This window comes from Vanessa cardui, chromosome 9 (genome assembly GCF_905220365.1).
Source record: "Vanessa cardui chromosome 9, ilVanCard2.1, whole genome shotgun sequence".
NCBI classification, from domain to species: domain Eukaryota; kingdom Metazoa; phylum Arthropoda; class Insecta; order Lepidoptera; family Nymphalidae; genus Vanessa; species Vanessa cardui.
Genome location: NC_061131.1, coordinates 3,154,435 through 3,167,042, shown reverse-complemented (window position 1 = coordinate 3,167,042; position 12,608 = coordinate 3,154,435). Strand labels below are relative to the sequence as shown.

At 33.5% G+C, this 12,608-nt stretch overlaps 1 protein-coding gene across 1 annotated transcript; it reads right to left on the bottom strand.

The window, feature by feature from the left end:
• Positions 1-6,186: 6,186 nt before the first annotated feature.
• Positions 6,187-8,644, bottom strand: LOC124532433 (organic cation transporter protein-like). The gene is made up of 4 exons (XM_047107337.1): positions 8,201-8,644; positions 7,427-7,834; positions 7,094-7,343; positions 6,187-6,597 (listed from the first exon to the last, which is right to left on the bottom strand). Exons 1-4 carry the CDS (start codon positions 8,638-8,640, stop codon positions 6,187-6,189), a joined length of 1,509 nt encoding a protein of 502 aa, XP_046963293.1. The 5' UTR covers positions 8,641-8,644.
• Between the last annotated feature and the right edge of the window lie 3,964 nt (positions 8,645-12,608).

The window sequence follows — 12,608 nt, the reverse complement described above, 5'->3', positions numbered from 1 at the left end:
GCCCGGTCACGGAGACCGGCAGTAAAAATTCACCGAACGTCAGCTGAACGACCCACCTACGGTTACGAGGCCCTTAAGACCGACTTCGAATGGTAACGGTTTGATTATATGGTAACAGCAGGATTGAGAAAGTTCAAGTCTGATTGCATTTGAGTATACATTACATATATTGTCGTCGACTGTCCGTAACGCAACTCAATGCATGTTACATGATACGTTTTGAATTGAGTTTTAAGAGGCCATGTACATGCAATTAGTAAATGATTAATTTTATGTCCGTGAAGTCCTTTGTGGTTAATGGTATTATTTCATAAAGTCCCGCAAATTATTTTATATTAGGTTGGGGAAAAAGTCTTTTCGCATATAGTATGTATGAACTTGTAATAAAATCTCTTTGGCTATACCATTTGTATCTGGCTGGTTTTGGTATCATTAAAAAGTTTTAATTTTAAAGAAGACACTTCCAAATTCAAATTAGGAATTTGTGTGATTTTCATTTGTTTTTGTTGTTGTTAAAATGAGTTAATCTAAAGAAGAAATTCGATACATTTTAAAATTTTACTATAAAAAAGTTAAAAATGCAACTCAAGCCGCGAAAAAAATTTGTGATGTTTATGGACCTAATGCAGTATCTGTGAGAGTAGCGCAAGTTTGGTTTAAGCGTTTTCAAGCCGGAAATTTTGATATCAAAGATGCATCTCGCTCTGGTCGCCCTGTTACGGACAAAATTGATGCCATTTTTGAAAAAGTGGAGCGAGATTAGTAGTTACGATGTAGCTGAAGAACTGGCAATTGACCACAAAACGGTTTTGACTCATTTGAATAAAGCTGGGTACACAAAAAAGCTCGATATATGGGTGCCTCATGAACTCACTGAAAGAAACCTAATGAACCGTGTACTCATTTGTGATTCTTTATTACGACGTAATGAAACCGAACCATTTTTGAAGAAGCTGATAACTGGTGATGAAAAGTGGATCACATACGACAAGAACGTGCGAAAAAGATTGTGGTCAAAGGCCGGTCAAGCTTCACAGACTGTGGCAAAACCCGGATTAACTCGCAACAAGGTAATGCTGTGTGTATGGTGAGATTGGAAGGGCATCATTCATTATGAGCTGTTACCGCCTGGCAGGACCATCGATTCAGAACTTTATTGCGAACAATTGATGATATTGAAGCAAGAAATTGAGAGAAAGCGGCCAGAATTGATCAACAGAAGGGGTGTGGTTTTTCACCATGACAACGCTAGACCTCACACATCTTTAGCCACTCAACAAAAATTACGAGAGTTTGGCTGGGAGGTATTAATGCATCCGCCGTATAGTCCTGACCTTGCACCTTCAGATTTTCATCTGTTTCGGTCTCTGCAGAATTCCTTAGGCAGTGTCAGGTTAACATCACGAGAGGACTGCCAAAACCACTTGTCGCAGTTTTTCGATCAGAAGCCCCAAAATTTTTACAGCAATGGGATCATGTCACTACCAACAAGATGGCAAAAAGTTATGGAACAAAATGGCACCTACATACTTTAGTCAAATGTAAATAAACTATAAAAAAAACTTTTTGAATTTTCATATAAAATACGAAGAAACTTTTTCCCCAACCTATTATTAAAGAATGAGTAACTTTAAAGTTTACCTAAAATATTATTGTGATACTAATATTTTGGTAGGTATGATTTAAACATATGTCTAATGGTGATAGTGATCGCCTAATATAAAGAGGTTCATATGAAAGTCTACCTTCCTTAATAAAATTGAAAGTATTTAAAAACTTATACACAAAATCTATAACCCACGACTCCATTCATTTAACCATAGGCAAAGTTAAATTATTTACTGTCAACATTATATTCAACATTTTATTTACCGTATAAACATTTGACATATATTAAAATCTTTGTGTATTAAATATTTTAATTAACTTACATAACCATTGTCAAAATAAGAAAAGGCAGTATATCTCCGTTGAATCGCAAAAGTCCATGACAATAGGTCAGGACATGCAAGAAGATAGAGTACTGATATATTTTTAAAAAATATTTTCCACTACTACCATAAGGTACAAGTGTTAACACTTGCACCAGAACAAAGCTATAATTAAGATAATAACAATTGCATAATCATATAACAGATATAACATATCGGACCACCGGTGTTCAGAGTGCATGCCACCCCAGAAACGGCACTTAATTATTAACACACAATATTTGTTTAATCGTCCACGTCCATATAAATCGTCAACCGACAAACATCCTCGGAATGACCAGAATAACAATCGCTTAGACCACCGACAGAGAACGCCTTCCAGAATTTTAACTATAATTGTTTTTTGCGTCACCTGAAGACGAGCGCTTGCCGTGTAGCGCCTTGCGGAATTTATGCCACGATTATATTCGTATGTTATTTCAATTGCTTTTATATCACAATACGTGTATTATTAACATAAATATTCAACGTTAATATCAACATGCTTTCTTGTTATATAGACGTTACAAGATAGGACAAGTATCAAGACTAGTTATTCCTTTTATAATAATAATTTAGTTCAATATTCTGTGTAATCGATAAATTCGAATAAAGAATTATCATTTACCCATTCAAAGTTGTAGTGTTTGTTACTTATATAGGCTTAAGATAGGACAAGTATCAAGACTTGTTATTCTGTATCGTCGATAAATTTGAAAAAAGAATGATCATTCGAAATTGAAGAGTTGTATTGACCTATTGATAGCCAAAGTAAAATATAGTCCTGAGAAAAACCAGAGAATGAAAGTCAGTGGGTTTTTCTAATAGTTCGAACAAGGGCCACACAGCACGCCGGAACTGATATGCACCGACAGCGCCACTGTACTACCTAACCGCCTCGCCTCTTGAGACAGTATTGTTATTACGTGATACTAATTGATAATATATATCAAACAATCCCACGAGACATTGAGTAACAAATGGGGACACGTTTGTATGATATCTAGATATATGTTTGAACGATAACGTTCACCGAAATTTGTTTTGTAACTGTGAATTATTTTTTTATGAATCCAGATTTATGAAGATGAATTACAGTTTCAGATTGTAAATACTATTTATTATTCAGGTAGGTTGTTATTACGCGATGATCCTTCTGCTTAGGTTTTAGTTGTTGGGTGACACATGCTATAGCAGACTTCCATAGAAGGTTAGCCGAGGTTGTCTCAACATCATCATCTTCCTGTCCTTATCCCAAATTTTATTTGGGGTCGGTGTAGCATGTCTCCTTCCATACTTCTCTGTCAGACGTCATCTCACAAGTAACATTCTTTCTAACCATATTGCCTTTCACACAATCCATTTATCGTTTCGTGGTCTATTGGTTAGAATGCGTGAATCTTAACCACCATTAAATTTTCACGGAGTAGTGTTTTTAATTCGTCGTCTCATGGTCAGCAATGTATGTTAAAATATTTGGATATCAAATCTCCAAGGACTCGAATTGGAATTCATTTAAAGGACATGATAAAATCGTATATATGAATATATACTTACAGGTCGTTTTTGGTGAGAGTCGTCAAGATTTGGATCAACCTGCCTGCGTCTATTTTTCCTGAAAAGTTGAACTCCGGAGCCTTTAAGAAGTGAACAGTTTTCTTGTGGATGGGCGTGTACCACCTTCGTCTTTAGCTAATCTTTGCATCAGGTGAGATGGAAGACAAACGCGTATTCCATTAAAATAAATATTAAAAAAAAATTAATCATATTAAATTGTGACAGCTCGCGTGAGATATTACAAAACAATTTTCAATTTAAAGAAAATTTCAATTGATCACCTTTAAAATTACATCAATCAAAAACTATCCGCGGTTCGTCAAAGGTCCTTAGACGAACCGCGGATAGTTCCATCAGATATATGGAACAGCTCTTTAAAACGTCTGTCCCTATGTATGCTTAGATTTTTAAAATTACAATTCATATTTTTATAAATAGAGTGATTCGGAAGGAAGATTTTTGCATATAATACATGGACAATATAGTAAAGAAACACTGTTCATTTTAGTAGTTTCTAATGTGATGTAAATAAACAAATTCTGTAGTATATTAAGTATCAATATTGCCATGATATACGACGGCACTTATGCTGAGAAATTTTATTAAACATCCTTTAACACTTCAACAATGTTTTACACAAATTACGATATACGGAGCATTCTAATTTAGGCAATTTGACCACTCGAGGCGTCTCGGCACCAAGACATCAAACGCGCCGCACCCCACATCGTTTTAGTTGACGTGTAAATCGCCATCGACTCAATGGGATGGATCCGTCGGCAAAGTTTCAATGGCACTTCAAACTGTTGCTTGTATAAGATAATTGCGTGCGATTCGCTTTGTTTATAAATTATATTTATCCTGTTAATGTCACTTATATATTTAAAGTAACGGCCTTTGTAAAATTCCCAATGCTGGGCTAAGGAATTCTTCTATTTTGAACGTTTGGAGATAATTTCACCACGCTATTATGCCTATTGGTGAATATTGACAATGAAATTAGACATATCCAGGATTATTGCAGGTTTGAACTCATTGGTTGAGATACATTCATTATGACCGCTGGGACATCATGGTTTCTGTATGCTTTTCACTTTTTTTAGATTCTTAATTGAACATAATTCAAATACTGCACATAATTCAGTCCCTCCCCTTGTCTTCTATATATCAAAAAGTATATAAACTTATATACTCTTTGTTGATATTTACTAACGATATTGACATACTGCATTCATAATTATTACATTTAATTGTCCTATAGTTTTAATTTTATAAAATAATCTAAATATATTTATTTAAACATTGTTTATTTATGTTTGTAATTGTATTTTATGCCAATTGCGGCCATCGAAAGCATCTGCTTAGCAAAGGACTTTCATTATTACCAAAACAGTATACAATGGCCTTCAATAATCTTTAAATAAATAATATGAAAACAATCAAATGACACTAAAATGTAACGTGCCAAAGTAATCAAATAAATGGCCATCACAATATATAATGTTCATAAAGGTGTGAGTAAATACAACACATTAAAAATATATATTTGTATGTTTTTATTTATCAATTCTGGCCCCTAATTAACTGTCTGTGTGTACGTATGTGTGTGTGTGTGTGTAACGAGACTATTTTCTAGTGTTGAGTTTCTAAGAATGCATCCGTTATATCATATGTACGCTACCATACTTATTTTTCTATTGATTATTTTTGATATTATTGGAATATATTTCGCTACGCATTTTTGGATCACGAATCTGTGGTAACATATGGTAGCTTAATTTTAATGCATTTCCAATGTTCTCTGCACCGCCAAGCACGCATGAATTATAAACACAAATTAATTCCCTGAAAATCCATCGATGTCTTCCTGATATGGAACTCACAACCTTTGGCCAAGTTGCATCTTCCAACAACATAAAGCATATAACTGTCATTAATTGAAATATAAAAGAATGTCGTCAACATCTTTTCAAGTTATTTTAATACAAAATACATACACTTAATGATTATAGGAACATAATAAATACAAAATTATTGCTTTACAAGTGTAGATAAATTTAATAATAAAACATCCATATATAATCAACTGTTATGAAAATAAGTCATTATTGTTAATGTCATCGTAAATTTGTCACGAGTACACTTACAACTCGTTGTAATAGTTTTTATCTAAACTAATAACTCTTTGATAATATCCGACAGTGTCCTGATAAAGAATCAGCTGATAGCTAAAATGTCATAACCCCTATTAGTTTGAACGCCTTATCGTTAACTTGACGGCGAGCTTTATTGAACGATGTTTGTTTTTTCATCCACAGTTTATAAACGCACTTTATCTATTTCTAATGAATAAAATTATGTTAATAAAATCGAATTAATGGATAAACTGAAAGGCATACGATAGCACAACCTACTTACAATAAAACTGTGTACACATACAACGTTAAATAAATATATTTTTTTATTTCATATGTTTAGAATAAAAAAAGAAGAAAAGACTAATTTTAAAACAAATAAACACTAAACAAACTTTAATTGGATGAAAAATTTTACTCTATATTATATTCTATCCCCTGAGCTAAATTATAGGTGAGCTCCAGATCCGTCTAGTAAATAAAACAATTCTAGATATTCAAGTAATTATTTCAAAACAAGACCGTCAATCCACAACATCTTTCAAATTCCTTCCTTTTGTTTCGGGTAAAATGAAACATGTTAAAACAGCTGTGAGTGACAAAACAGCAAACACCGATGACGGTATCCAAACGGGTCTGATGTTCGCTATGAACGGAGCAACCATGGCGCCCATTTTAGCCGCAGCAGACGTCATGCCATACGCCATGCTCCTTAACGGCGTTGGATATAGTTCAGCTGTGTATACATACAGTACTACAAAAGTAATAGAACTAGCACTAAAACCGATGACGCCGAATAGAGTAGTCGCCCAGTGCCCATTTGGTGTGAAGATCAAGATTACCATCGTGAAACCAGTTACCAATAAAGTTCCATATATTGATATTTTTCTGCTGAACATTTTGTTTATTGCTATTTCTACAGGACACAATGGCACCTGAAAATAGAACAGAGTGACAGCTTTAGGGTTAAAGAAAATCTTACGTACTCTACTTGATGATGAGGCAATCCAATCTGGAGAGGTACCAAACAATCATCAGATATTCTACCGCCTAACAGCAACTGATTTAGATATTGTGTTGAGCTTGTGTCAATGATTGCATGTAACGCATTGATGTTATGAATCTGTTGATTAATATTTCTAGCATGCCAAAGTCTATGAGAAGTGGTGAGTTACCATCAACAAGTCCATTTTCCCGTTCAATTACATATTACACTAAGTAGTTTTGTTACTTATTTAACTACGCCCTTCATTTGGATATAATATCAATAGATAACTTAAAGTTTTGTATGATGTTTTTCTTCACCACATGGTATTTAATATTCTATGAGTAAATTAAAAACATCCAGTTTAGAAGGTAAAAAATGGTGAATTTGGCCAGAATTTATAATTTTGATTCACAAGATGACAAAAGTTATTGAAACATACTTACTTGAATGAGACCCAATATAGCAACAGTCACAAACACATCGAAGCCTAGTAACGTCATGTATTGATATATTCCATAATAACAAGTACCAACGACGATCCAGGTAAACAGTGTGGATACCGTCAGAATACATAGACGTTTCGTTCTGAAAAAATCTAAATAATTTTCAGTTGTTTTTTCGTTCTCCTTTATTTTCATTGCCTCCACACTCCTCATCACTATTTCCCGAATATCTGTTGTTGGTAGACGATTACTGAAACAATAGACGAAGTAAACATTTTAATGCTAAGCTCTCAGCTCTCATATCAACGTGGTTGGTATGAAATAAGTACATACAATTTTGCAGCTCGTGTCATTTCTTCAATAGCTTGATCTACTTTGCCATTTGATATTAACCACCTCGGTGATTCCGGTAGAAAGCATATCAAAAATAGTATGAAAATGCAACTCATGCTAAATCCAAGCAAATAAGTGTTCCATTTAGGCAAAAAATATGCAAATGGTGCCAATAATGCTTCGCCTATTCCATCCGGTAAGACACATAGCGCTCCTGCTACTTCACGATATCTTTTACCGATTATTTCCATTATAATAGGTACACAAACTATAAATGAACCACCGGACGCAAAACCAACTATGAATCTCAAAACAGTGAAAGTCCAATAATCTGGAGCGAACGATGTCGGTATCATTGATACTATATTTAAAACAGATGACGATATTATTGCTTTCCGACGACCAAATCTGTAAAAAGAATTAAATTTATACATATATTAAAATATGAGTGGCTGTTTGTAATATTAAAATAGCCCTTTTTACTCAATTATACACGGTACATATACCAAAATATCATTTTTTTTTCAATTGTTGTCGGTCTGTCTATCTGTCTGCCTATTTGTTCCGGATAATATCTGGAACGGCAGAACTGATTTTGACGGGACTTTCACAGGTAGATAACTTATATAATAGGGAGTAACTTAGGCTACATTAATTATTTTTTTTGTTAAATTCATACGCGCACAAGGTCACGGGGCACAGCTAGTTAATAATAAAAATCTAAGACCTTTGCTAAATACAATTCTAAAAGTTATAATATATTTTTAAATATACCTGTCTGATAACCAACCAAAAAATGATGCACCAAGAACAAAACCCAACATCAAAACACTTTGAGTAAAGCTTCCCAGCCACGCCTTCCCGCAAATCAGTTGAAAATCTGATATTAGTGATGTCTCCATTACTTCAGAACGAAAATCATATTTCCTACAATTTTCATAACACGTGTTATTTTCCGCTTTCATTGACCCATTATCGTTTAAATCTGTACAAATGAAGTCTGTTGTTGGAGTCAAGAACACTATGGACGTCATATTCCCTATGGCGATATATCTTGTTAACGCTGCAGTACTGGATATTCCTACTTGCCACAGACCTGCTGCTCCTATCGTTTCTTCAACATAATCACAATCACAGTTACCTTCTACACTTCCATATTTTTCTTTTATGTTTTCAATACGAGTAAGAATGTTTATTTCACTTTTAACAACCATAATTCTTAGCTTGCTTATCTCTTCTACAACCAGAAACTAATGTTTAAACACTTGTATTAAAACGATAAATGTAAAAAGAAGTATATTTTCTGGAGGCCACGAACTAAATGTGTGTTTATAATAAGCAATTTAAAAAAATTCTTTATAACCCAATTTCGAGTCAATGCTAAAAACGACTTTATCATACAACCAATTAAGACAAATGTATTGTAACTTCAAATAATTAATATGAAATGTTTCGAAATGACAAGCAGACTGTTTAAATATCTAGACTAATTATATTCATTGTAAAACAACGAGATGTAACACATAAGAAACTTAACGTAGTAATTATTGGAAAAATAAATTGATGTCACTTTATAAAGTTAGCTGAGAGATTTATTTGCAGGTTTTTGAACATTTTGAAAAACTGGGCGCCATTGTAGTCTTAATACATATCTTTATAATATTAGTTCACATTATGTTAGAGTTACATTTAGACAATTTACTGGAACATAAACGTCACAAATTCTACGATTCGTTATTTAAAAATGATGTTCGTATTGCATACAGTTTTATGTCTATCTATTTGAAAAATAATCTTGACATACACAAATATTCTGCAAACATTCCACAGATTAGCGAGAGCAGACGAAATAAATAAAAGAATAATCTAAAATTCTTTTAGCGAATCAACAATACTTTTATTTCGAAGATACCGATTCAATCATTCGAATTTTAGATTGTTTTTTTTTTTAATTTTCCCGACGATATAATTCATTGATGCGTGCTATTTAAATATTTTTAACAGATCACTGTGCAAGCATCCTTAATGATACACGGACAACAGCCGCCCGTCATGTATTTTATTAATGACGGGCCATTCCCACCACTCAGTCGTTTTCGACTTTAATGCTAGAGTAATTTGTAATTTCGTCTCATTTTGAACCACTCAATAATTTTCTGGAAAGACATTTATAGCATGCGATATATCAGTCTAGACTTGATGTCGGATACTTCATTTTCGTTGCATTGTCCTTCTGGTCTTCGAACTATTCTTCCACCTAGATTTGAGATGTAATATGTCGATCACTCTCGATATTAGACTGTGATTATTAAATTCATATAATAAGTGACTATTTTCATTTGATTAATATTATACTTACATCATGATTGTATTATAGTACGACACAACTTAGATGTATCATGGGTATTCAATAAAATCGATTACTGCCGATTTATACAACCAATAGAAATAGCTCTCTATCACGTCATTCAACGGTATTCGTCGCTATAGATTCTAGCGTCTGTTCAACCTAAGAAATCAAGATCATATTCACATAAGAAATAAATTTATTTAATTTGGGATAGCGTTCTTAATTCGGATGTGATCGGTTTTATGAATTTTGCCGATGATTCATCTAAGTTGTGTCGCACTATAACCCAGTGTCGTGTCGTATCGTATCCGTGTCGTAGCATATAAAGAGCCGTTCAACCGTCTAAAGTCAATCGTCCGAGGGCCAAGCTCGTTACGTTGAGCACGACAGCCAACGTGTAATCACACGTCAGAGACGCCCAACCTGTAATTTGCAGTACTTTTAACCCTCTCAATCAAGTAAACGCCGACTGGTGTCGTTTTTGTTTTAACTTAATGTGACTTCATCGTATACTTTTTGCACCAATCTTATCTCTTAAATTATATGAAATTTTTAGTATTCTATACGATTTACTAGTTTACTTTCATGATTTTAATATTCTATCTTAACTTGTGAAAAACTCTTTAGTAACTTTCAGTGATTGTCCTATGATAATTATGTAAATCTTTAACTGAAGATTGCGGGCTCAAACCCATGGAAGTATAACTGAATTCTATTTGCTTGATTTGTGTTTATAATTTATCTCATCCTCAGTGATGAAGAAAAACATCTTAAGGGAATCTGCATGTATTGGATACAAATCTAGTAGCGTAAGACGAGAAGGTCAAAATATTTAAAAAGGTTAAATTTAGACATTTACACATTGAAAGGTTGTGATAAACTAGGCAAGTAAAAAATAATATCTTCGAGAAACATATTTAGGTAAATATTTTTTGGCGATTGATATTTAAAAGTATTAAAAAAACGACTGAGTAACTACTGAGTTTCTTGCCGATTCTTCTCGGTAGAATCTACTTTCCGAACCGGTGGTAGCTTCACTTAATTGTTAAATGACGATTCAAAAGTGCTTGTAAAAGCCCACTTGAATAAAGTTTATTTTGATTTTGATTAAAATTATAAAAACAGAAAGGCTATACCTAAAATTGGATTATCGTTACCAAGAATATTGTGTGACATTTATAAAATGACAAAATACGAGGCACGTTAGAAACAGCACTAATGCAGAGCATAACTTCCATAAACAGACAAGCCATCGTTTCTCGAGACAGAGGAAGCTAATAACCAGAATTACGCCTCTCGCTGCACTTATCTCGGGATTTATTACGCCCCGGAGCCACCTTCAACTGCCCATTACGATCATTCCGACTTGTTCGTCATAATTTGTCCGGGAAAATTGTACCTCTATCTGATTCTTCCGTGGGGTATTAGATACCTGCTTTAGAACACATTCGCTAATACGTGGAAGGTTCAAATTTGTTCATAATTTTAGTATACATTTCTTGAGTTTTTTAATTTGTCAGTTGTCTATAATTTGTACCTTAAAGTCACATATAGTATGTTTTAAGTCTCAATTCATCTCTTTATAATATCAGTTTAGATTACATTTAGACATTTTGCAAAAACACAAAAGTCATACATTCTACGATTCATTATTTAAAAATGATGTTCGTATTGCATATAGTTTTATGTCTATCTGTTTGCGAAATAATCTTGGCATACACAAATATTCTGCGAAAATTCCACAGATTAGCGAGAGCAGACGACAAAAATAAAAGAATAATCACTCTAAAATTCGTTTAGCGAATCAACAATACTTTTATTTCGAGAATACCGATTCAATCATTCGAATTTTAAAAATTTGTTTTTTAATTTTCCCGACGAAATAATTCGGGTTGCGAGTGACGCGCCGTCTTCGAGTGCGCGCCTGTCGTAAATTTTTAAAAGACTTTTTAATCAGTCGTGAAGTGATTTATAAATTAAACAGGGGCTCTGTTATGAAGAAATATCGTGAAAGTGTATGCTTGTCTCCATTACAAAAAATATACGATTTTTTTTAGGTGAAAGATCTATTGGAGCGACTAGGTGGTAATTCCGACTTGCATACCGTGGTAACAAATGGCAAGACGCTGTCTTATGCAATATGTCTGCCTCAACTTCCTTGTATGTGTGGGTCGTACCTATATACTACATTGCTGTATGTAATTAATAATTTTAAAAAAATATATTTATTTTACTAACAAAACTCTGTGTTTTTATTTATTTTATTCAATAGATATTTAATTTTTAATCTTTAACCGTGAATTTGTTTCTCATCAACAGGATTTCCTGTGACGACCGTACTTCTTTTATTAGTCACGATCTATACAAATATATTTTTTTTTACAATAATAAATTAAAGCTTTTCATAAATTACTCAGTCGTTTCAAATTAAATAATAAAATACGAATTAGCAGTCAGTTACGTTTATTATTGCAACATGATAAATCTCGACACATTATCAAAACACATCAGAGGAAATTTTCAAAGCAATAACATAGTACGAAATCATAAATACGCATCGCATTAAACAACGGAAACGCGACGTCAACAAGAAATATGGGCGGAAAGGATCTCTCCGCGAAGCTGCAAATTTCGTCATCAATTATCATTATTAGGGAACGCCGCGTCGGCGGTAATTGAGTTTTATAAATGGCGGCTGTGACGTCATAAAGCGAGTGACGCGTCACGTGATGCATGGAAATAGATCGTCGCTTAAGTGATTAGTGTAAAAATGCATTTTTATGTAAACCGTACATCGTTTATTTTCTTACTACAAAGCAATACGATACTGTC